At 43.2% G+C, this 27,560-nt stretch overlaps 1 protein-coding gene across 5 annotated transcripts in view; it reads left to right on the top strand.

Moving 5' to 3' along the window:
* The window catches only part of tshz2 (teashirt zinc finger homeobox 2), a 94,497-nt gene extending 72,249 nt beyond the window's left edge, over positions 1–22,248 (top strand). For all 5 annotated transcript variants that reach the window (XM_087781298.1, XM_087781294.1, XM_087781296.1 and 2 more), the window contains one exon: positions 18,870–22,248. In XM_087781298.1, the coding sequence (XP_087637424.1) occupies positions 18,875–21,871 (2,997 nt within the window). In that variant the 5' untranslated portion in view covers positions 18,870–18,874 and the 3' untranslated portion in view covers positions 21,872–22,248. The remainder of the gene's footprint in view (positions 1–18,869) is intronic.
* Positions 22,249–27,560: the final 5,312 nt, after the last annotated feature.

Here is a 27,560-nt window from a genome sequence, read left to right on the forward strand (position 1 = left end):
GTAATCTAGCTAAAATATTTTTTAATAAAAACCTGGATAAAAAAAAAAAATCTGCAACTAAAAGAAAAATATATAAATCTGAAAACTCTTTATCAGAGGATTTTAAATGAATCACCAGAAATGAAAAAATTAAATCAGACAAGTTTTCTTATTCAATTTAAAACAATAACCAACTGAAAAAGAACTAGAAGCTTGAGAAACAGTCCCTGTGAAAAAAAAAAAACACCAAAAGAAACCGTCGAGTCGACATTATTAGCTGACGACTGCTCACATATCATGACTCAGCACCTTCCCGCAGTGGCACACTCTGAGACAAAGACTTCGTAAGGAGCCCCGTGAAGACAGGACGATGATTTGAGGGCGAGTTAAAGGAGTGACGTTAATAAACGACTCCCAAAGTTTCATCTTGTCGGTCTTGCAGCTTCCCGCCTCCTGCAAGGCTCGGAGGAGCACTTCAGGGGTCTGGTTAGGGGGCCGACACGGATCCCACAGTCCGGCCGGCAGTATATCAGCGGCGGCGGGCGTGTGTGTGAACACTGGGCTCATAAATATCTGGCCCTACACAGCCCCCCGCCCCCCCAGAGGGGCCTCTCTGATCTGATGGTGAAAGGATGTCGCTGTCCGGGTGATTGAGTGCGGCCGGTTCTGGCCGTGGGCACATGGCGGTCCTCTGAGCCAGAGTGCGAGACCGGCTGCTGATCGTCAGCCAACAGGGACTCGCCCGGAGGCAAGAAGCCACCGAACAGCAGGGGGCGACTCTCCATCTGTCTGCAACTCTACGACTGGATATTCACAACATTTTAACTTTAACTTTATTCCTTCACGGATATCAGGGGTGTAAGATAACATCTATAGATATATTGCAATACCTCTTCCCTTATATACTGTATAAATATTTAATTTAAATTTTTATCGGGAATATGTCATGGTTTATATTTAAATAATGTATGTGTAAATTTAAATTATTGTATTTTTTTATTCACAACCTATTGTATAACTATTCACAGCATTTTTTCACGAAACTGAATCTATTAAAATATTTTTGCCTTTAAAATCATATTTAATTTGATCATAACTAGTTTATGGTTCATATTTTGTTATACTGTATATAAAATAAAATAATTCGATTTATAAATTTGCATTTAAAATGCTAATGAATGCTATAATATTCACAGAATTTGTCTCATTTTTGTGATTCTCATTCATAATTAAACAAGAGGATACAGTGACTCCAGTAGCTTTTACAGCTGATGTTTGTACATATTTTGGGTGTGAAAACGAATGAAAGTTGTAAAAACTGAGGACAAGAGGATACAGTGACTCCAGTAGCTTTTACAGCTGATGTTTGTACATATTTTGGGTGTGAAAACGAATGAAAGTTGTAAAAACTGAGGACAAGAGGATACAGTGACTCCAGTAGCTTTTACAGCTGATGTTTGTACATATTTTGCGTGTGAAAATGAATGAAAGCTGTAACAACTGAGGACAAGAGGATACAGTGACTCCAGTAGCTTTTACAGCTGACGTTTGTACATATTTTGGTTTGAAAACGAATGAAAGCGGCAACAACTGAGGACGAGAGGATACAGTGACTCCAGTAGCTTTTACAGCTGATTTTTGTACATATTTTGGTTTGAAAACGAATGAAAGCAGTAACAACTGAGGACGAGAGGATCCAGTGACTCCAGCAGCTTTTAAAGCTGATGTTTGTACATATTTTGGTTTGAAAACGAATGAAAGCGGTAACAACTGAGGACAATAGGATACAGTGACTCCAGTAGCTTTTACAGCTGATTTTTGTACATATTTTGGTTTGAAAACGAATGAAAGCTGTAACAACTGAGGACAAGAGGATACAGTGACTCCAGTAGCTTTTACAGCTGATTTTTGTACATATGTTGGTTTGAAAACGAATGAAAGCGGTAACAACTGAGGACGAGAGGATACAGTGACTCCAGTAGCTTTTACAGCTGATTTTTGTACATATTTTGGTTTGAAAACGAATGAAAGCAGTAACAACTGAGGACGAGAGGATACAGTGACTCCAGTAGCTTTTACAGCTGATTTTTGTACATATTTTGGTTTGAAAACGAATGAAAGCGGTAACAACTGAGGACGAGAGGATACAGTGACTCCAGTAGCTTTTACAGCTGATTTTTGTACATATTTTGGTTTGAAAACGAATGAAAGCGGTAACAACTGAGGACAAGAGGTTACAGTGACTCCAGTAGCTTTTACAGCTGATTTTTGTACATATTTTGGTTTGAAAACGAATGAAAGCAGTAACAACTGAGGACGAGAGGATACAGTGACTCCAGTAGCTTTTACAGCTGATTTTTGTACATATTTTGGTTTGAAAACGAATGAAAGCAGTAACAACTGAGGACGAGAGGATACAGTGACTCCAGCAGCTTTTAAAGCTGATGTTTGGACATATTTTGGTTTGAAATCAAATGAAAGCAGTTACGACTTTGTCAAGAGTCATGTGGTCTGTAAATACTACAACACCAGAGTCAAGTACTGGACAATGCTACAAATGTATGTTCTTGTTCATACAGTATTACAATATATCGCAACATAGACAAATTGAAAGTGTATCCCTGGAAAAGCTCGCAAAAATGCTCAAAACTAAATAATATTCAATGACTTTAAAACCACTAAAGTGTGATAAATAAATGCTTCAAGTCAAATATCTTTAAAAAGGAATGATTACAGTTGAAAAACCACTGGTTCATAAATTACAAAGAAAACAAGAACACGATGCAAACTTGTTTGAAAGGGAGAATATGAAAAGTTAAACATCAAAAATGACATAAAAAAAAAAGAGTGACATAAAAAAAAAAAAAGCGACTTGTCTTTGTGCCATCGGAACACTTGAGAACTCTGCGATAACCTCTCGTCAGCCATTATCCTCAGGATCTGGATCTTAATTGGGGCCACCCTGAGGTTCTGGTCGTGTTGGACTGATGAACCTCCTTCCTCCTCCTCGGCTCACGGCTCTTATTTTAATGATCCCTCATCACTTGTCGTCAGCGGTGGCAGCCGGAGCGCCTTCATTACCGAAAGCTATTGTCTTATTCCCTTTTTGGGCTCCGGCGCCATGGACCCCCCCCCACCATCCACCATCCACCATCCACCCCCCCACTCCGCTGACACTGTCCAGGTCCGTCCTACTTGGCAGCGGCGGAGAGCGGCAGAGTTTATTTCCTGTTCTTTTGAATCATACATCAGGACAATTCCCCTCTGTGCTGTTTGGCAGCGGCGGAATGACGGGTGTCGTTTATCATCCGGGCTGAAAGAAGCGCTGGGAAAAGGGGATTTGGTTCTTCTGGAAGTGTGTGGACTCTCCTCGGCGGTGAATCATTAAACGAGGAGTTTTTTTTTTTTTGTTTTTTTTTTATGACGAACGCTGCTGCTTTTGTTCTGCAGCTCAGTCGTTAACCGCAAATATTTCCAGCTATCAATCGTTGGCGTCCCAGCTTCCCAGGATTGGTACAAATTCGATTAGCGTCCTTGAGTGGCAGCTTCCCTCCGTCGCTTCTCGAGCGTTGTGCTTCGTAAACATTTTGTGTCGCTCGTCTGGGAAACATTTCCGAGCGATCAAAGAGAAACGGACCTTTGATGGGCTGTCGGCAGTAAAACGGCGGCGAAGCTGAAAACGCCCCAAAAAATCGCGGCAGCGCCCCCGCGGCTCTAATTGAGTCTCTCCTGCCGAAAACTGCTCGCGAAAGATTGATGGTTAATCAGCACAAAGAAAACAAAAGTTTTGTTCCGTCGTCAAGTGTCAATAAAGTTGATTCAAAGCACACGGTGAATTCAGGTTTTTAGCAAAAGTACAGAAGAGATTAACAGGAAGTAGTTCAAGTTCTCTGAAGGACCGAATGAAAGGAGAGGAGACGCGTCTCGGTGTTTCCTCGACCGCAGAGTCCGCGACCTCTCCCTTGGGGCCCCGTCAGGTCCCGGGGCCAGTTTCTGGAACATGCTAGCCGCCAACACAGATGCCCCAGAGGTAAATGAAAACATTTGGTTCTTGCCAGACCCGTTCACGTCTCCACTGGAGCTGGCAGGTGACGCGTGTTCTGAAGGCGGCGGCAGCGCTGGCCTACTTCCTCTGTGCTCGCGCCCCAGAGGGACCCCAGGAGTCGTGTTCGCGGCTCACTGGAGGTGACGAAGACCGACCTGGATCCAGGTGAAACTGAGGCTTTGGTCGGCCGCTCTGACAAGTGGCTGAGAATGAACTCGTTTTCAATGTTAAAAATAGATGAGAAATTACCAGCACCTGCCTCCAACCCGGTGGATCCTGCTTTAAGTCCTTCCTCATATTCAGAAGGAGGAAAAATACTGTATATTTAGTAAAAACACATTTATTGCACAAGAAAACCACCATCAAGAATATCCTTCTCTGACACGCTTCTATTCAAGCGACTCTGTTGCTGCTCTTTTGTCGTCGTACTTGACTCCGGCGCCACCGTCGTACATCAACGTCTCGGCAATTACCAGACAATCCACTTCAGGGTCCCGGGGGGGGGGGCACGTGTGATTGCAATTAAAATGGCAGGGCAGAAGTTAATTAAGAAAGAACAAACGTGAAGAACTGGAGTGTCTTTTGACTCGTTAGTTCAGACGGATGTTTGCGTCTCAGGTGCTCAGGTTTACACAGGGAATCCTGACTGAGCTCCTGGATGGATGGATGATGGATGTGCATTAATGGATAGATGATGGATGGAATTAATGGTTGGATGATGGATGTGAATTAATGGGTGATGTGTGTGGATCATTAGATGGATGGATGGATGATGAATAATGGATGGATGTGAATTAATGGATGGATGATGGATGTGAATTAATGGTTGGTTGATGGATGTGAATTAATGGTTGGATGATGGATGTGAATTAATGGTTGGTTGATGGATGTGAATTAATGGATGGATGTGAATTAATGGATGGATGATGGATGTGAATTAATGGATGGATGATGGATGTGAATTAATGGTTGGTTGATGGATGTGAATTAATGGATGGATGTGAATTAATGGATGGATGATGGATGTGAATTAATGGATGGATGATGGATGTGAATTAATGGATGGATGTGAATTAATGGATGGATGATGGATGTCAATTAATGGATGGATGTCAATTAATGGATGGATGATGGATGTGAATTAATGGATGGATGATGGATGTGAATTAATGGTTGGTTGATGGATGTGAATTAATGGTTGGATGATGGATGTGAATTAATTGATGATGTGTGTGGATCATTAGATGGATGGATGGATGATGAATAATGGCTGGATGTGGATTAATGGATGGATGATGGCGGGATGCGGATTAAAGGATGGATGATGGATGTGGATCGATCTATGGATGGATGATAAATAATGGATGGGTGTAAATTAATGGATGGATGATGGATGTGGATCAATCTATGGATGGATGTGGATTAATGAATGGATGATGGTAGGATGTGGATTAATGGATTGATATGGATCAATATAAAGATGGATTATGAATTGATGATGAATGATTAATGGGTGAGGATTAATGGATGGATGATAGATGTGGATCAATAAATGGATGGATGCATTATTTATAATGAATGGGTGAGGATTAATGTATGGATGATGGATGTGGATCAATAAATGGATGGATGGATGATGAATAATGGATGGGGGGGGATTAATTAATGGATGGATGATGGTGGGATGTGGATTAATGGATGGATGATAGATGTGGATCAATATATGGATGGATGGATGATGAATAATGGATGGATGTGGATCAATATATGGATGGATTGATGGGTTTGGATTAATGGATGGATGATGGCAGGATGTGGTTTGGATGGAAGGATGATGGATGGATGGATGGATGGACTGACATGGATGATGCATAATAGATGAATGTGAACGAATGAGTGTGGGATGTTTGATGGATGAAAGGATGATGGTAGGAGGACGGATAGATGATGGATGGTTAGATGAAGGATAATGGATGGATGTGGATGAATAGATAATGACGGTAGGATAATGATCGAATGATAATGCATGGTTATGGATGTATGATGGATGGATGGATGATGGTTGGATGAGACTAGCAGGTTGTTTCCGATAGTTGAACAGTTAGACAGTGTGTGAGTAGAAGCTCCGGTTTGGTCCCTTCATCTGTGATTGATGACGACGATGTGTTTCTGCTGAGGTGTCGTTGTCGGACAGATGGCTTCGCTAACTAGTCCATCACACCTGCGGGGGATGATGACATCATCAGAAAGCAACCTTGGTCAACGCGGGAGTGAGGGATGGACGACACCTGCCGAGATCTGTGAGGTGGGGGTCATCCATCACAGCTCCCCCTGGAGGCGTGGAGGCTAACATCGTTCTGATCCGTTAGTCGCTGCATCCGCGCCGTCAACGAGCTGCCACGAGATCCTGCACAGGATTCTCTGGGTCCTGATGGTTCTTGTAGTTCAGTAGACAATCTTCAGTTAAAAACACACGTCTTTTATTTATATAACATGCATTTACCTTGTGATATGTTAGTGTTTCGTCCGTGTTTCTGTGGAGTTTTTAATCTAACGTTGGAGAGAAGAAAAAAGTTCTGGTCGACTGTCGATCGGGGCGAAGATGGATCGTCGCTCGCCGGGTTATTGATTCGGCGGCAGCCACAGATATAAGTATCATTTGTCATTTCTGGAATTATTTGGAGTCCTAGTTAAAAGCCAGAGTGGGAGGAGGAGAGGAGATGGTCTGCAGGGGCGGGAGGACGGTGGGACTCGCAGACGTTGATGAATGACTGCACGCCTCCTCGCTTCCAGAGCGCCGAGGCCCTTTAGCTGCTGTTTGCTTTCACCGAGGTCCAAGAAAAACAATAGGAAGACTCCGTCCTGTCGGGGGACGCGGCGAGCATGGTGGTCCGCAGGGGAGCGAGGGAGGCTGGGAGGAGAGAGAGAGCGAGAGAGAGAGAGGAGGGACGACGAGAAGAAAACAGATCCAGCTGATTGTAGAGACACATGCTCAGACTCTCAATGTGAGGCTCTGGCTTCACGACAGAAGTGGGATTTAAACCGGCAACTACTTTTGTGTCGCTCTCCTGTGAGTGTGTTTTCTTCTGTGCACTCTGGTTTCCTCCCACCGTCCACCCGTGACGGTGAATTTGTCGGTTCTTGTGAAGGTGAGATCGACTCCAGCACCTCCTGACCCTGTTCGTGGATGAAGATGAATCCATTAGGTTTGATTTTATCGACGACGAAAACAATAAGTGGAATCTAAAGTATTTACATCACAGAACATGCTTTTGAAAAATGCGTGTTTTATGTCGGAATATGAAAAATATATATTAGAATGACTAAAGAAAAATATATAAATAAAACTTAGGGGTGTCAACATCTACGGTTACATGGATATCAAATCATCAAATCATTTAAATATTTAATAGCCGTTGACACACTTTGATTTTGTCTTCTCTTCAGCGTCCTCAGAAGTACAACAATTGTAATCATACATACGTGTTTACTGTACTTATACAGGGTTTAAGATTACAAATTACAAAAAAAATATATTGGCTTTTCTAATATGAATGTGTTATCTCGTAGGGAAATACTACAGTGACTTGCAGAGTATTATTATGGAGCCTCGCTGAATACTACCACCGTTACTCACAGTTCTGCATCGTAGTTTAATTTCGACAGGTCTTGTATCACATTTTAAGTGCACCTTATAGTCCAAATAATATGTTAAATTGAGTTTTGTGATTGACCTGTTATGTTGGCTATAATTTAGTACATGTTTGAAGTGTTTCTACAAGGATAAATAAATTGAGTCTGATAACTACTGGAAGGGCTTTGCTGTAATGGGATTAGGAGGTGTTTGATTGAAGGCAGGACCCCCTAGTGGTTATTTAGCACAACTGTGTGTAACCGATTACACGACCGTTACAAGCCCCACATACACATGTGTAAAGAAACGAATGAAACTATTTGTGCTGATGATGTATTGCTCTATTTTTGATACTTACTTCCTGTTTATGATAACAACATTGATTCCGAGGGTGCGGTACTGTCCTGCAGACTGGCGCCGGTCCAGTCCAGAAGCTCATTACCGTATGGATCATCTTTAGACTTCGTTTATCTTCAGAGGTTTTGTCGCCCGCTCGGCGTCGAGTGCAGCGTCGACGAGGTTCCTGTTCGTCGTGTCGTCGTTCGCCGCGACTGCAGCCCGGCGTGGACGAGCGGAACCAGAACTCCCGACACGTTGAGTGACACGCCATTACTCCCGCGTCCATCACACATGATACCGACAACTCCAACCCTTCAGGTGGAAGTGACCGGAGAAGAATGAGCTTTGGTGGAGTGACACACAAACACACATAGACGTCCACACAATTTCATTTTTCCACGTTCTACTTCAGCAAACACCAGAACACCTTCAAAGACAGCAGCACTGGAATATATAACCTCAAATAAAACACACAATCCTACTGCACAACAGCAACGACACTCGTGAAAAAGGTGAATCTACTCAGAACTACACACATGTAAACGACAACAAGTTAACGTCAACGACCTTGTTGTTTAGGGTTTTACACTTGACTCCATTTTGTCGCCGGCGTGGAGAAGCGGCGCATGAACGCCTCGTCTGGAACCTGAACTCACAGCGAGTGTGTCGGGGCAGATGTCGGGGATTACGTTCACCTCGCCGGCTCTTGATGTGCAGATTATCATCTGCCCTCTGACAACACAACAGCTCTTCACGAACAACGAGCAGGAACCTCACGACCTTTAACCTTATTTTTACAACTGAGTGTGTGTGTGTTCAAGTAGTTTTCCTTTGAATTCTGTTTGATAGACTCTTGGCATGTATTGTATTTATAGTGTGAGGAAACAATCGATACACTTTACTTTACTGTATTAATATTCAACAACACAGTATCTATTCAGTTCTTTTATCTAAAAAATTTGTATTCTAATTAATTTTGAAATCGCATTCAGTTGTCTTCTTAGTTCTTTAATTGTTTATGTTTAAGTGTGTATTAAATTAATCTAATAATTATAATTAACTCGCAAACATTCACAGCATTTGTCAATTTTGGTCTTGAAATTAAACTTCCTGCCGAGAGATGACGAAAGTAATTACATCCTCCGCAGCTGAAGGAACGTGATGACTGAGGACGAGAGGATACAGTCGACTCTAGCAGCTCCTAAAGCTATATAAAGCTATATATCGTATTTAATCATATTGTGTGCTGAGTAGATGGTATTGAATTGTATCGTGAGTTGAGTATACCGTATGGATCGTATCGGAAGATTATTATTACACATTATAGACTGTGTAATAGTCTATAATGTGTGTGTGTGTGTGTATGAAGGTGTGTGCGCACATGTTGTGACATCTGTTTTCGGATGTGAATGTCCTCAAAATGTGTTTGTCTGTTATCTTGGTTGTGTCCTTAGGTTAGTGTTGTTAGTCTGTTTTTGTAGATTGTTTTGGTGTGTTTTCTTGAGTGTGTGTATTTGCTTGTCTCGTGTTTTGTGCTTTATTTTACCCCTGGCTATATGAAGCTGTGTGTGTGTTTGTGTAAGTGGATTAGCTAGTTTGTGTATATCATTTACAGTGTGTTTTGGATTTAATTTCCTGGTGATGTTGTTTTTTAATTGTTACGCATTTGTAGATTTTGTCGTCAGTTGTGTGGTTTGTGTACAGTTTGCTCATTTTCTATGGTATGATTTGATTTGCCATCGACATGTGTGTCTTTAGCAGGTTCTGTCGATGTGGCGTTTGTGTGTCGGCGGTTGTGTAGTAGGTCAGCTGTAACCGGTAATTTCCAAAGACACAAATCTTAAAAGCATCTGGTGCCACGAGACACGCATCAGTCCTCAGACGTGCGACCGTATTAAAAACCCGGAGTCGACAAAAACGATGCGTTGTTGTTGTGCGTGTGTGTGCGTGCGTGTGTTTACAGGAGTATAAAGTGTGTTTGATGGTGTCGAGGGTGGACGTTATCGTGCAGGAGGGCTCTTATCTCGACTGCTGCTGTTGGAGGAAGTGATGCCGGGACAGACGGGGGAGGCGGGGGGGAGGCGGTGCATCTTTAATTACCATTGATATCAGAATAGAGAGAGGTGAGGCGTGTGTGTGTGTGTGTGTGTGTGTGTGTGTGTGTGTGTGTGTGTGTGTGTGTGTGTGTGTGTGTGTGTGTGTGTGTGTGTGTGTGTGTGTGTGTGTGTGTGTGTGTGTGTGTGTGTGTGTGTGTGTGTGCTCACTTTTTAATTAAGGCTGGGTAGTGTAACTCGTCAATGTACATTATTGGAAGAATGAGCGTCAATGGCGCCGCGCCGCTCCCCCTCCTCTATCTCTGTCGATGATTCAAAGACATGATTTATGGTTGGTCTCCGTCTTTCAGGATCATCCATCAAGCGGCGCTCTGCCGCAGCGCCACCCGTTGTAAATCATTCTGAAAGCCTGTCACTCATTTCCATTAACCGTTCCTCTGTCGCTCCGGTCTCCCCCCCCCACCCTCTCCGCCGCCTCCCCCTCCTCCCCCCCGGTGCACCACCTACAGTGGGGTATCAGTTCCGTCCCGCTGCTCCGTCCGCCTACCTCCTTTTCAATAAATTAACCGCTCGCCGCCACGCCATGAATAAAGAAGCCGCCTGCACCTCGTGAACCTGCGCGATTACGACCGGCACTTTCTAAATGTCACACCGTCGGGCGTCGCTGAGGAAACGTTGTTTTCTTCCCCCGACTTTGGATTCCGACCGAGGCTTCACGTCCCTCTCGGCGTTTCATCCGTTCACGTTTCACAGTCGATCCTACCTGTGACACCATTTATCACAGGGAAGTATAGATATCAGTGCACGAAGGAGGGACTGAAGTAGGAAAAGAGTAGCCGATCCTGGTATCAGTTTGATCCCCTAGAAGTTACATCAAACCGTGTCAAATCAAAGTAGAAAGTTACTATATTAATAATGTTGTCAGTATCTGTGGATACGATATCAGGAGCATAACATTCGGGTATATCAGACCTGATATGTATTTATTATTCATTTACATTTTCACACTTATTTCCTGAGTATCTATTTTTTTAGAGTATAAATTAATCCCCCAAAACATTTCTTATAAGTTAGTTGAAGAAATTTTATGACAAAAAGTCATATATACAAAAATAAAATGACGAATGTCCTTTTTTTTTAGGGATTTTTTCATCTTTCTTTTTGCTCGACGGCCCCTAACTACATTCACATAATTTAATGTGGCCCTTGAAGAATTATAATTGCCCACCCCTGGGGTAGATGGTGATAACTCACCAGCATTTTACGATACACCTTTCTTTGTGCCATTTCTTAACACATTTAAAATAAATGTTAATTTATTTATTAGAATTGTTTCCAGCACACATTTCAAATGTGGGTCAAACAGTGACTTTTCGTGACTGTAAAAATGGCTTCATTAAGCTGAGAAGTTCTATCCGAGGTCCTGATGTGTGCGTTAAAATATCAATGAACTTAAATATCGCAATTTCATTTTTCACGATACTGTATCGATATTCAACAGCACAGTAGCAGTTTATTTAGTTATTTTATGGTTTATATTTCAATAAATTCTGCGTAAGATAAAACAATTAGTATTTTTCGCTACAATTAACATTTACATATTCACAGCGTTTGTTAATTTTTGCAGCTAAAGGATGCAAATGAAATCCTGGCAGTGGCTGAGGACGAGAGGATACAGTCGTCTCCAGTACCTTTTAAAGCTGATGTTTGGACATATTTTGGTTTGAAAACAAATGAAAGCAGTTACGACTTCATCAAGAGTCATGTGGTCTGTAAATACTACAACACCAGAGTCAAGTACTGGACAATAGTACAAATACATTCTTGTTACTACAGTATCACTATATATGGTATTGTTGTATTGTGAAACCTATCGTATCACCAGATTCTCACTCCTAGTTTTAAGGGTTTTGTTTGAACATATTTGATTTGTTTACAACTTTCCCGAGCGCTCACTAACTTGACAGGCAAAACAACAAGAGCCTCCTGGAGTTGACCTCAGGTTTAAGTCTCACGCTGTAGCTCTTTCACGGCTTCTTTTGACGAGAAATAATTGGCTCGACGGCGTGACTGTCAGTCTCCTCGTCTGCTCCGCCGCGTCCGAGCTCAACCGCTTTTTTAATTCTAATCAACGATGGGATATCAACAAACCCCCTCTCAACAGTTGGAGAGCGACTCAACACGTTTCATCGTTCTCCGGGCTGTCAAAGTGACAACGTGCGGCGGGCGAAGCCACAAGTGCGGCCTCGGCCGAGTCGTCTTCCCGAGGAAACGCTTGACAACAAACTGAAAGGAGTGAAAGTGAGGCTGTTCCTGAAGCCCCCGAGTCCACCTGACCGCCGCCACCGCCTTTGGTCGCACCCGACAGTCGCCCCGGCTGGAATCGTAGCCGAGAAATTGTCGTCTTCTGTTAATGAACTGCTGGAAAGTACTTGGAAGTGTGTCTGGAGCGGGTCCAGGAGCTCGAGAGTGGGACGCGGCCCGCAGGAAGACTTATGCGATGCAGATTGTTTTTGTAGAATACACACAGCTGCGCTATCAGATCTGACCCTGATGGCGTCCCGGGGTCGGGGAGAGTTTACAAGACGCTGGACCGGGCAGAGAGAACACAGCTGGACGAGGACAGACGAGCAGATCTCTTATCAGCAGCGCCGTGATAGCTTTGAAGAGTCGTGTCGGCGCATGTTCACGCGCACGCACGGCGATGAAAGTCCCAGCTTCTCAGGGTCGTGGACAGCCAAAACATTCCGATTGTAAAGAAGAGAATCCTCTCGTGATTCTGTCGTGGACACATTTTTTTGTCGAGGAAAAACAAACCTTCTTTTCCAGGCCAAGTAACAATGAGCGTCTATACATCACACGTGTCAAACTTAAAGTAGATCCATCTTTCCTGACCTATAAAGATTGAAGTGTTTAAGATAAGGACCAGAGATTAGTGATGTCTACAATATGCTTTAACCAATAAAAGGAAAACATATGTTGAAGGAAAGATGTTTTTTAGTAAAGAATGACACAAAGATAGTTTAGATAAACTTTCAAAATATGAAAAGACATCATCAGTCATACTTCCTGTTACAGAAAGTTTGTTAAATATCCATTTTGTCCGGCTCACGTTTAAGTATTTTCTAGCTCTTTAGAGCCGAATATAATACAACGTAAAACTTTTAAAACAAATAAGGGAGTTGTTGTTCATCAGGTCTTGAGTTTTATATTGTTTGACTTTGATTTTTCTTATCACTTCTACTTGTTTTTTTAGCGAAACCGCAAACCATATCTACGTATTTTCCTTTGACTTCTGTTGACGAGTTGTATCACTATTTTGAAATTGATCTACTTTTCTTGTGTTATAAGTTACACGTGACTATATAGAGCTAGCTTTAGGCTAATAATCTTCATGTGTTGCTAAGCTAACAAGTGTGGCATTGGTGCCTCGTTTACTTTCTGAAAAACCCTTTCATTCAACTAAATCTGTAAAGTACTGAGTCTTTTTTTCACTTTCTTGATCATTATTAATACTTATTCGTTCTTCAAACTTCATATTGCATATGAGGTTGCATCCCTTCGATGATGCTTTGCCGCCCAGCCAACCAGTCATAGCTGCCAATGACTCTGGATATAACCACATAGACATATAATCTAAATTATAGTAGCAACCGATCACTCCTCACCAATTAGAGCAGTGCGTAGAAAGGCATCATGGGAGATCACTGTTTTGTTGGCACCATAAGTAGAGTAGGTGCCGCAATTAGTGACTCCCGCTGTTCTGTCGTGGTTTTTAATTTAATCTGTTGTTGCTGCTTTCCTGACTGTGACCATGTGAAAAAGAAATATCAAACACTCAAGTCTGGTCCACACGAGCGTCGTTCTGGTGCGAGTGAAAGTCTAGTCCGGTGATTTGATTTTAAATCAAAGCTAACAATTCGTTGTCGCACCTCACTCTCTGTCGGAGCAGAACAAAAGCCTGACGTGTGCGAGTCAGTCCCACCATCATCATCATCATCACCCTCGACGCCGCAAACATTCCTGACTGACATTCAATCAGGGAAATTTGAAGCGAAGCAGGACGCTCTTGTATTAGCAGCAGCCTGTTCGCCGGCGCGGCCGCGGCGGGCGAGCGAAGATGAAGGCTGGCGCCGTGATGAGGGTGAACGAGGGCTAAACTGCTCCTCTGCAGAGAGGAAGCATCAGACCTCATCATGTCCCTGCTGGAGAGTCGTGTCACTCGCTCTTCAAACGGAGGGGGAGGCGGGGGGGTGAGGCAGGGTGACTTCTGCTCCAGCGACTCTGGATCCGTTCAGGCCTGAGAAGATCTTCTATCTGACGAATGCGTCGCACATTCGAATCAACGTGAGCTTAAACACGATTTGCTTCCAGAATGATTTCCTTTTTAAAAAAAAAACGGACTCGCGGTGACGAATGCTGTTGGGTCGAAAGCTCCGGGCCCGGGACACGACGAGCTTCCCTCGAAGTTTGTCTCCGAGAAAAAGTTTATGAGTCCAAAGTTGCTCACCAGAATGTTGCTGCAAACATTCTCTTGATTAATGAGCGTCATTATTGTGATCATTTTTGCACAAATGAACAGCCAGATGGCGGATACGGTGTCATATTTGCCATCGTCTCGTATTAATCTGGATTCGGGTCCATCTGAGCCCCCCCCTACACCCCCCCCCCCTCGCCGAGCAGCAAGTTTTCATTTGATTATATTAGACGATTAAATATTAAAGTTGGGGCTGTGCGGCAGCGAGGCATTTATCTGCATGAATAACTCGTGCTTAGCCGAGGAAGTAATGCGCTTTAAGTAACATCTCCTTCATGCATACCAAAATGTGCTCGCTTCCGTGTCGCGGCGTCGCAGCTGCTGCAGGATGCTAACACGTTAGCGACGGGCTGATTTAGCACAGAGTAGGAGGAGGAAAACGCGACGTTCTGTTTTTGTAAAGTTTTTGGGGGCGACTTTCACCCCTTCAAGACGTTGAGTGATGGCGGTGACCTCGGGTTTCCACGGCAACCCGAGCATCTCCCAGGTCGCCCCCGGGGCCTCGGGAGGAGCCTCGGAGTTCAGATGGTTCGCGAGGTTGTCGGAGTTTGATGGCGACGAGACGTCTCGCCGAGTTTGTCAGATTCCGCCGTCAGACGCCAAACTTTGCCGTCGCTGTAACGTGTCATGTGACAGCTCGACTTCACACGTCGGAGTTTGACACTATTTATGCAGATGTTTTCGTCTCTCCTTCCTCTCCTCTTTTATTACGAGTCGTTTACCTTTTGTTCTCCGTCATCCGTTGAGACTCGGAGCGGAACATCTGACGATACATCCAGGATGGAAGTATATCAGTGACATAGTATTGAATGGTTCATTTAAGATTTGTTAAAATGTTAACCATTGACATATTTGTGAGAATAATCATTTCTAAATTAAATTTAAAGCCTATTTTTTGTTAACAATTGAATAAAAAAAAACTTTTGTTTTTTGTTTTAAGGAAAATCTTAAGACGTTTCTATTTGTTCATTTTTTTCCTTGATTTTCTGGAACTCCTGTTGTGTTATCAGTTTTATCTTGATCTTTAAAGTATATATTTTATTGAATATTGTTTTGATTGTTTAAGTGCTTTGTGACCCTGGTCTGGAAAAGTGCTATATAAATAAAAGTTACTTACTTACTTACTTACATATAGAGTTTGATTTTTTAATTCTAATTATTCAAAAGTTAATGACCTAAATTCGTTTTTTTTTTTTAATTTTTAACCTTTTATATTCAAGGTTGTCTGGTGTTTCTATCATACTAACATCTTATATTGAATTTAAAGTTTAAAAAAAAAATACTGAATTTAGAAAATGTATTTTCAAATTATTGAAATTGGAAAAGCATCTTGATTTGTAAAACAAAAATGTATTTAACTTATTTTGAAAAAGGTTTTATTTTTTTAATTTAATAATTTAATCAACTAACAAATTAAATCTTTCAATATGGAAACTATTGAATTAAATTAGTTTAAAAATGCATTAAAATTTAAAATAAACAATTTAAAATTGAATAATTTGATGAAACTTCCAGAGTCAGACGAGGTGTTTGTGTCGTTTCTATCGTCTCCGTTTCCTTCTTTCCTTGTCTTCACACAGAATAACTGAGCAGGATCCGAGGAGGTTTTGATTGCCACGTGTAATTGATTGTTCCTGAGACGAGACTTTGGTGGGGGGGTGTTCGGGGGGGTTGTCATAACAGGCCTTCTTAGTCTGGTCCCTCTTCCAGAGATCAATGCCACGGTGAAAAAAAAAAGGGGAAGATATTGATCGCACAGAAAACTGGAGCTTGAGATGCGGGGGAGTCTGACACGCAGACCTGTCACCTAAGAATTACCCAGAATCCCCGGTGATGATAGTGTTACGCCGCCGCCGCCGCTAACTCTGTCAGATTAATGAAGGAAGTGTTGACCTTCCAGATAAACGTTACACAACTTGTGGCTATCGGAAACAGCTTGAGTGTGTCGAGGATGATTGACAGATCTGGAGAGAAAGGGGGGTGGGGGGGTCGGGCAATTGTTCTCTGAGAAGTTGAGCTCTAAATATATTGTCAGCGTGGACACACACACACAAACACACACTCATTGATTTACAGAGAGCTGTGTCTGGGCTAAGATTGTCTCGCTAAAGTGAGTGTTTGAAGCAAATCTTCTGACTGTGAGCAGCCGTCTGGTCTCTCTGTCCGATCACATAGTTCAGACGGTCGTGAACCGGCTCTGATCCGTGTCAACACACATGAATATCAGATCCTCAAAGGTCAGAGGAGACTATCGTGAATCAGTGTTTACTGAGGTTCTTACAGAAGATGAGGTTTGAACCCCCGTCTAACAGTGACGGCGCCCCCTGCTGGTCCGCCAGGAGAAGATTCAACGTTGAAGCTTTGTCATCAGTATTTTCAACGTCATTGGCCTCCGATGCTAGTGATGGTGGAAGTTGAAAGGAAAAGGAATGAGTTTAGAAACAGCAACATATAGTTTAACTAACTTTTTGGCTGAATCATTCAGATTTTATAAGGAAGGAGAAGTGGACCTGTGTTGATAAAGGAATTCATCTTGGCTACATGTTTGGAGAAACAAGTTCACTTATAATTATATATTAATTAGTTTAATATTATCATTACTTCTTGTAATGAATGAATGTTTTTCAAACATTTTTATTGTTTTTATAAATTTTGATAATGTTATTATCACTCAGTAGTGAAGAAGTTATGTTTTTTTTTCATCAATATAACCAAATATATATATATTACATACAAATATAAACATTTTTACTTTGACCATGATTTGAAATAAAAATCTGGGGAAATAAAGAAAATAATTTGAATATAATGATTAGTACAACAGATCAGAATAACTAAAAACAATTTGAATACATTTGGGATTTTAAGAATCTTTGTCTTTACCTGCTTTATTCGGGCCCAACAACAAAACACAATCTTATAATATAGAATAAATGAAATCAGATCTACAGTATATTAATACATTATCATATTAAAAATCAAATGGTTTATTGTTTGCTGATGATTCAAGTCCTAATTAAATTTAATCCAAACGTTGTTAATTAAGTTCTCTCTGGACTTTAACCTCATGTTTCTCTGAGAACTGGCAATAAAAACGAATCTCCTCCTTCGATTCACTTCTTGATCCGGCAATTGAAACTCGCGGCGTCTTTGTGACTCACGGGTCTCGACTCGGGCCCTCGTGTGAGTCTCTCGTCCTCCTTGTTGGTACGTAGTTCGGCGACTCGTCTTCTTCTTGCTCCATTAGCAGGAGCTCCTGCTCAGGGCTTCTCTGCAGGCGCTCCTGAAATATTGATCGCCGGAGAAGAAAAGACTCATGAGTGCCTCGACTGGAGCGTCCCCTCGTGCGGTGGCCCCCGAAAACCCCACTTAGAAGACCAACCGCGTTATGTTCCATCTATATTTAACCCGACAAATGTACCTCTCGAAAAAGTTTCCGGGAGGAAAAGTGATCTTGTGAGAGAGAAAGATCCGAAAATCATCCGAAGGTGTTTTTTTTCCTTATTCAAAAAGTGTTTTATTGATTCATTTTGTGACTTTTTATTCTCGACTTTATCTGCTGTGATAAATATCTTGTGCGATTTCATCTCGATTTTTGATTGATTTTAATCTTTTTGTAAGACTTAAAAATAACACATTTTGAGGAGTCGCTCTCGTGTGATGAAGTTCTCAAGAACGATGTTGTCCACGTGGCGATGGAGGCAGGATTCCCATCCGTTATTGTCACTTTGCATCTGCTGACTCGGCGTTCTCTCCCTCTCGTCGCACGACGCCGACAATTAGGAGCCGGTTTGTTGAATTACCTCCTAATTGAGGCGATGATGACGATGTTATGAGAGCAAGCAGGTGAAGAATCGAGGCGCTAATTGTGTTTATGAGACTCTCGGTGACGGATCGCGGTCGGGAACGACGTGAGCCGTTGTTGTCGAGGCTGTCGGGGATGATTCTGACGCTTCCTGATGTTTGAAAAGCTTCCAAGACGTCTGACATTGATCGTAATTCACTTTTAGCAACTCGGATTTATCGTATTTGGCTTCAGGGGAAGTTTGTGCCGATCGTTAAAGTCAAATCTAAGATTTGTGCAGTTGTGTTTTGACACTTAAACTCAGATTAGGAAAGTGGTTTGAAGTGGACACGAGTTGCTCGGACGCTTCTCCGTCACTCTAGGATATTGAAAACACGGAAAAGAACACCTGCCGTCAAAACAGGAAGTGCTGTCGAAAGTTAATTAAAGTTGTCGTTGTCGTGTCAATAATGGATGTTTTTTTATGTTTCTCGCAGTCTACATGCCCGACGAAGATCCCGCTCTCCACGACTCCATCCCCGAGGAGGACGAGGAGAACGACGCTCAGACGGAGGACGAGTCCTCGGAGAAGAGTCCTAAAATGTCGGAGGACCGAGAGCTGGACTCCAAGAGCGTCAACAGCTACAGCAACCTGGACTCCCCCGTCAGCGCGGCGTCCGTCCCGGAGGCCGAGGTGGAGTCGCACCTGAGCGACGCCAGCGACCGACTCTCCGACTTCAAGAACCCGTCGCCGACGGAGATCCAGAGGGACGAGGAGAGCGCCGCCGCCGCCGCCACCGCCGCCGCCACCGCCACCGCCGCCGCCAAGCTGAAGGACGAGACGGGCAGCAGTCTGGAGAAGATGAGGGCGGCCTACGCCAACTTCCTCTCCGACTCGTACTGGACGGGCGTCGGGATGGACTTGAAAGTGAGAAAACAGACCAGCAAAGTCAACTGCGACAGCACCAACGGGGGCTCGAGAACCGAGTTCGACTGGCACCAGGACGCCCTGTCCAAGACCCTGCAGCAGACTGTGTCCCCGAAGCCCGCCACCAAACCCAACCTCTTCAGCTCGGTCCACCTGTACCGACAGAACGCCAAGTCCTGCGGCTCCGTCTTCACCGGCGCCAGTCGCTTCCGCTGCAAGGACTGCAGCGCCGCCTACGACACGCTGGTGGAGCTGACGGTGCACATGAACAAGAGCGGACACTACCAGGACAACAACCACGGCAAGCAGGGCAGCTCGTCCTCCTCCACGTCCAAGTCACGGAAGCGAAACCTCCAGGACATGGAGGGGAAGGAGGACGCGCAGAAGGTGCTGAAGTGCATGTTCTGCGGCCACTCCTTCGACTCGCTGCAGGACCTGAGCGTGCACATGATCAAGACCAAGCATTACCAGAAGGTGCCTTTGAAAGAGCCCATCCCCGTCCTCAGCCCGAAACTGTTGCCGCCGGCGAAGAAACGGGCCTTCGACAGCGCGAGGCCGTGCTCCCCGGACTCCACCACCGGCGTGTCCGGATACAGCGAAGCGCAAAGAGCGGCGAGCGTTTCCAACAACAATCGCTACGGCTACCAGAACGGCGCCAGCTACACGTGGCAGTTCGAGACGTGCAAGTCTCAGATCCTGAAGTGCATGGAGTGCGGCAGCTCTCACGACACGCTGCAGCAGCTGACCACGCACATGATGGTCACCGGGCACTTCATCAAGGTCACCAACTCGGCGTCCAAGAAGGGCAAGCAGCTGGCGCTGGACCCGCTGGCCGTCGAGAAGATCCAGGGTCTGGCGGACGCGGAATCCGCCGAGTCGGAGGGAGAAAAGGTTTCTCCGAAAATCCTCTCCCCGGCGTGTAGCGAGAAGGACGGTCAAGGTGAAAGTGCGTCCGACAAAATGGATGAATCTGAGGTCAAAGAGGAAAAGTCCGGCGAGGACCCGAAACCCGGAGACTTCAAGTACCCGTACCTGAGAGAGGAGGATCTGGAGAAAGACACCAACGTAGGCGGAGACATCCTCAAGTCGTTGGCCAACACGGTGGCGTCGGCCATCAATAAAGCTCAGACGGGGACCCCCAGCTGGAGCGCCTACCCCAGCATCCACGCCGCCTACCAGCTCTCCGGGATCATCAAGGGCGCCCCTCTCTCCGCGACCCCGCTGACGCAGCAGAAGCAGCCGTTCAACCACAAGCTGAGAACCATCGCCCCGAAGGCGAAGCCGCTCCCCGGCGCAGCCGAGGCTCCCCTGGGACGTCAGAACCCGGACATCAAAGAGGAGAGCGACGGGAAAGAGATCCTCAAGTTTGATCCGGCGGAGAACGACGACGGCGACTGTCAGGACGACTCGTCTTTCTCTCTGAAGCTCAACGGAGACTTCATGAATGGAGAGAGCGAGACGATGAAAGGAAAGTCGAGCCCGGAGTCCCCCGACCGAGGCAAGACGCCGAGTCCCAGCAACGGACGGGCTTCGGAGCCTCTCGGCGACCATCTGGACGTCCCCGCCATCAACCCCCTCAGCGCCCTGCAGTCGGTGCTCAACAACCATCTGGGCAAAGCCAACAAACCCAACCACTCGCGGGACAAACTGTCAGCACACGCTCAGGCCATCTTCGCCGACATGAAGCGCAGCAGCGACAGGAAACAAGCCATGACTCGAGTGAAGGACAACGGCAACTTTTTGTTCCTGAACGAAGACCAGCCCATCGACCTGACCAAGTCCAAACACCTCAAACCGAATGCCACGCCCGTCCCCCCGACCGGCCTGGCCCCCCACAAGTACGCTCTGTCCGACATCGCGGACATGGTGAAGGTCCTCCCCAGAGCCACCACGCCCAAACCCCCCCTGCCGTCCAGGACTATGAAACTGGAAACGGACGTGAGGCGGTTCGAGGACGTGTCCTCCGACATCTACTCCGTGCACAAGCGCAAAGGCCGACAGTCCAACTGGAACCCGAGACACCTTCTCATCCTGCAGGCCCAGTTCGCCTCCAGTCTTTTCTTGACCTCAGAAGGGAAGTACCTGCTCTCGGACCTCGGACCTCAAGAACGGATGCACATTTCCAAGTTCACCGGACTCTCCATGACCACCATAAGTCACTGGTTAGCGAACGTTAAGTACCAGTTGCGGAAAACCGGCGGAACTAAGTTCCTGAAGAACATGGACACGGGTCACCCGGTGTTTTACTGCAACGACTGCGCCTCCCAGTTCCGGTCGCCGGCGTCTTTCATCGGCCACCTGGAGTCGCACCTGGGGTTCCAGATCAAGGACATGTGCAAGATGCCGGTGGAGCACCAGAGCAAGGTGGACGAGCCGGAACTCTCCAAGGCGCTCGGCGTCAGGGCGACGGAGGCGCTCGTCGCCGCCGACGACGACGTCGACGCCAAGTTCAAGTGTAAACTCTGCTGTCGGACATTCGCCAGCAACCACGCCGTCAAGCTGCACCTGAGCAAAACCCACAGCAAGTCGCCCGACAACCACTCGCAGTACGTGGAGATGGACAAGGACTAGCGTCTCCGTTTCAAACACACGGGTCAAAGATTTTCAAACGTTTTTCGTCGTGTAGCGTTCATGGTTTTTCGTCGTACTCGGGAGACGCTCACCGGTAACGACGCGTTCAACTGCTTGCGGAAACAGAAGCGCTTATGTTTGCATGCTAACGCTCGGGCTGTGACTACTATTTATTTCTACGTCGTGTTTGGAGGTGAAGATCCGAGGATCCTGAGCGAGAGAAAAGCACTTTAAATTAAAAAAAAAGTTGAGTTAGATTCTGTTTTCGATCGGACGGTTTTGAAGATATTTCCAGTGTAAATACATTTTAGAAGAAAACAACGACAAACATGTGATCTGCACCTTTTTTACTGTTCGAATAAAGAGCTAACATTTGACGCCTGTGCTTGTTTTATTCTAGTCTCTTTTTTTTACTATCACGACATCATCAGGGTTCCTGGGATGTTCCTCAGCCAGATGTATCTCCTGATAAACTTCCAGGAAAATGCAAACGTGAAATGGAAGAGTAAAAAAATGAATAAATACAACTAATAATAAAAGAGAAACAACAGGAAAGTTATAAATAAATCTACCAAAACCTTAACAGAGCATAAATGGAGCTAAAATGAAAATGAATTAACCTTATAAAAATGCAAATGTGTGATAAAATAAATGGACAATTTGCATTAAAATCCACTAAAACATATTTACTTGGAATTTTAATTAAGATAATATGTCACACTCTTAAAATGTAAAACTATATAAATGTAATAAATATATGTTGGTATCAGGTGTGAGTATTGGCAAGAATCGTGGACAGAAATCCGATGTATACACGTGATACTGTATCCTCTCATCCCCAGTCATTACCAGGCTGTCCAAGGGATGTCTTTGTTCCTTTAGCTGTAGACGACGTGACGACTGCTGCCATCCAGTGGCCAAAGGTAAATACCTTTTTTTTAATTATTTTCTTTCAAACATACTTTATTAAACTGTAAACCATTAGAGAACAATTGTAAATATATATATATATTATTTATATATAATACTGATCGTTATTCAACATTGTGTTTTTTTTAACTTGGAAATCATGTTTTATTTCTATCATAATTCTTTTTTGTTTTACAATTCAATAAAGTGTGTTTAAAATAATACGTTTTGTTAATTTACAAAGAACGTCAAGTATTCGTTTGTTCACTGAAACTTCAAAGCAGCTATTACGTCCTCCACAGCGATGACTGAGGACAAGAGGATACAGTCGACTTCGTCAAGAGTCGTGTGGTCTGTAAATACTGCAACACCAGAGTCAAGTACTGGACAATACTACACATATAAACTTGTTACTACACTATCACAACACCAGAGTCAAGTACTGGACAATACTACACATATATACTTGTTACTACACTATCACAACACCAGAGTCAAGTACTGGACAATACTACACATATAAACTTGTTACTACACTATCACAACACCAGAGTCAAGTACTGGACAATACTACACATATAAACTTGTTACTATACTATCACAACACCAGAGTCAAGTACTGGACAATACTACACATATATACTTGTTACTACACTATCACAACACCAGAGTCAAGTACTGGACAATACCTCACATATAAACTTGTTACTACACTATCACAACACCAGAGTCAAGTACTGGACAATACTACACATATAAACTTGTTACTACAGTATCACAACACCAGAGTCAAGTACTGGACAATACTACACATATATCCTTGTTACTACACTATCACAACACCAGAGTCAAGTACGCGACAATACTACATATATATCCTTGTCACTACAGTATTACAACACCAGAGTCAAGTACTGGACAATACTACACATATAAACTTGTTACTACACTATCACAACACCAGAGTCAAGTACTGGACAATACTTCACATATACTTGTTACTACACTATCACAACACCAGAGTCAAGTACTGGACAATACTACACATATATCCTTGTTACTACACTATCACAACACCAGAGTCAAGAACTCGACAATACTACACATATTAACTTGTTACTACACTATCACAACACCAGAGTCAAGTACTCGACAATACTACACATATTAACTTGTTACTACACTATCACAACACCAGAGTGAAGTACTGGACAATACTACACATATAAACTTGTTACTACACTATCACAACACCAGAGTGAAGTATTGGACAATACTACACATATATCCTTGTTACTACACTATCACAACACCAGAGTCAAGTACTGGACCATACTACACATATATACTTGTTACTACACTATCACAACACCAGAGTCAATTACTGGACAATACTACACATATAAACTTGTTACTACACTATCACAACACCAGAGTGAAGTATTGGACAATACTACACATATATCCTTGTTACTACACTATCACAACACCAGAGTCAAGTACTGGACCATACTACACATATATACTTGTTACTACACTATCACAACACCAGAGTCAAGTACTCGACAATACTACACATATATACTTGTTACTACACTATCACAACACCAGAGTCAATTACTGGACAATACTACACATATATACTTGTTACTACACTATCACAACACCAGAGTCAATTACTGGACAATACTACACATATATACTTGTTACTACACTATCAATATCTATTGTATCGTTGACACTGTATCATGATAGTATCGTATCAACAGATTCTCGACCAAACACGACTAGTTTCTACTGTGGTTGATCAAACAGTTGAAGTTCCCGACTTGACCTTTGCCCCGACTAGCTGGGACAGAGCTCCTCCGCGTGGATATAATCTTCTGTGGACGAGGAACCTGTCGTCGCTGAAGCTTCTCTCGTGAAGTCGTTTGCTCCGAACATAACGAGGCTGCAACAAAAAAAAAAGAAGCTCTAAATAATTTACGACTTTAATCTGCTCGCCGAGGTGTGCGGCTCTGACAGTAATTATGAGAGCGGCAGAATTACCGTCCGTGATCGCCGCCGCGCCAGCGATGGAGGCCATGGCGTGTCATGGCGTGTCATGGCGTGTCATGGCGTGTCATGGCGTGCACGCCTTCACTCCGCCGCCGCCCCTCCCCCGCCTCACCCTCAAATGTCAGCGGTGATCATCGAGGACTTGATGGCGGGAAGAGATGAGCGAATGTTTATGAATCGAGAAGGCAATTATTTTTAATGGCCGCCCAATAATGGAGCGGCAGTAGCAGCTTTAATTGTTGTGGTGGAACTCGCCGCCATGTTCGCCGCCGTGTTCGGCGCCGCCCTCGCCGTCACGCTCGCCGTGAGGTAACACTGGGTTGTATCAACGACCTGTGCAGGGATTTTAGTGTTTAATTTATCTCTCTCTAAATCTATCTATGTTTGTGTCATTCTGTTTGGTGTCTGTGTTTGTTATGTCATCAATTTGTGTTGTTTGTGTGAGCCTAAATGGTGTGTGTTTTAGTGAGTCTGTTCTTTGGCATGCATTGATTGGTGCTCTTGTGTGTGTTGACGTGTCTTTACTTCTGTTCTTTAGTGTGTAGTGTGTTACATGTGAATACATGTGTTGTTAATATTTTCTTTTTTTTTTTATGCGTGACATTGTCTGAACTTTTTGGTTTGCTTTTGTTGTGTATAATTTTCCTGTTTAGGTTTGTTTTGTTGTGTTTTGTCATTTTAGTGTTGTGTGTGTTTTCATGTTTCAAGAAAGAAGTTTGTTTTTTGTTGTCTTTTATTTTGGGATGTTTTTTTCATGTGTCGATAATATTTTTTATAGTGTGTTCCATGTTTTTTTTCTGGTCGATTTTTAGTGTTTGTGTGTTTTATGAGTTGTGTGTGTTTTCACTTTTCATTTTGAACCATGCATGGGTTTATTGCTTGTCTGTGTTTTCATGTTTTGTTTTGTTTTTTCATACATATTTCATGTGAATGTGTTTTCATGCAGTTTTTGTGTTATTTTGTAGATGTGTGTGTTTTGGTTTCAACATTTTTTGTCATCCATTCTTTTTGTGTGTTTTTTAGATGTGTGTGTTTCATGTTGTTATATTTGGTTTCATTAATACTTTTAGTGTTTGTGTGTGTTTTTTTATGTGTGTGTTTAATGTTTCAATTTTGGTTTCATTAATACTTTTAGTGTTTGTGTGTGTTTTTTTATGTGTGTGTTTCATTTATCTTAATAGTTTTTTCATAATTGCTTTAAGTGTTTATATGCTTTTTGTTGACGTGTGTGTTTCATTTTCAATTGTTCGTTCTACAAATACTTTTAGTGTGGTTTGGTTGATGTGTGTTTTTTTTGTTAGTGTTTGTGTGTTTATGTTTTAAGACATTTTTCATGCAGATTTTTAGTGTTTGTGACTTTCTTGTGCATCCATAAAGTTCTATCCATCTGTATCAGTTTTCTAGTTAGTGTAATAGTTGTGTGTTTGCGGTTCGTGTGTTGGTTTGATTGTCAGGGATTCCGCGATGATGATTGTGTATGATCTGGTGTGTGTTGTTCATCTCTATAAAAGCTCATAATGGAATTCGCAGTTTTACGACGTTCATGTTTTAGAGCGTCGTAACTCCAGTCTCCAGATACGAGTCTCAATCTAAGCTTCTTCATCATCTCAGGCCTTTTTTATTTTTCATCTTCCATCACAATAAAAGTGTTTTCGCTCAGACTGGCCTCGTCTGTCTATAAATGTTCGATCGTAATTGTTCTGAACGGAGCTTTTCTAGCAAACCTGATAAAATTGTGTCGTTAAAAAGTGACGAAAGGTGTCGATGGTTCTTGTTCATGATGAGGCTGAAGCTCATCGATTGGAGCCACTGACCACTGCGACACAATCATTGGTTTTGAGTCCCCTTGAAAACATTTAGGGGGCGCTATCTTGGGTCATACTGTTTGTTCAATCACACACACTATCTTACTTTGGTTAGTATTTGTGTGTTTTTCATGTTTCAATCAAATATTTAATTTCACATTTTAGTGTTGTTGTTTGTTTTTTGTTTATATTATTGTTTTTATTTATATGTGTGTTTTCATGTTTCAATCATATATTTAATTTCACATTTTAGTATTGTTGTGTGTTTTTGTTGATGTGTGTTTTCAGGTTTCAAGAGTTTCCATGTCTTTAGTGTTTGTGGTATTTTAGATGTGTGTTTTCATGTTGTAAACATTTTTGCTAGTTTTTAGTTTTTGTGTGTTTTTTATGTTTCAATCGCATGCATCTGTTAGTAATTCAGTGTGTTTTTGTTTACATGTGTGTTTCAATGTGTGGTTTTTTTTGTGTTTTAATATTTTTTCATACAGATGTTTAGTGTTTGTGTGTTTTTTGTAGATCCAGTCGTTCAATATCATGTGTGTTTTGTTGTGACACAGATGTCGATGTTTGACATGTTCATGTTCAACAAGATATAGTAAAAATATTGACATCAAAATATTCGGAGCTACTGACCACTGCGAAACTGTGATCAGATTAAATCCCCTGAATGAACAGAGGGGGCGCTGTCTGGAGTCGTCACAGTGAGGAACAAACTCAAATCAAACAGCTCACTGGAAAAAAATCGCATCAGGTTCAGTGAACGAAGGAACCGTCGCAGAACGTTTGTGATTCTGACTTGAAACACAATAACATGAAGGATCTCAGTGACGTCCTGACACTGATGCGCCGGAATAGAGAGGCTGGAGCTGAACATCAGTGCGTCATGGAGGAGGAGGAGGAGGAGGAGGAGGAGGAGG

Source organism: Callionymus lyra, chromosome 19 (assembly GCF_982586985.1).
Source record: "Callionymus lyra chromosome 19, fCalLyr1.hap1.1, whole genome shotgun sequence".
In the NCBI taxonomy this organism is placed as follows: domain Eukaryota; kingdom Metazoa; phylum Chordata; class Actinopteri; order Syngnathiformes; family Callionymidae; genus Callionymus; species Callionymus lyra.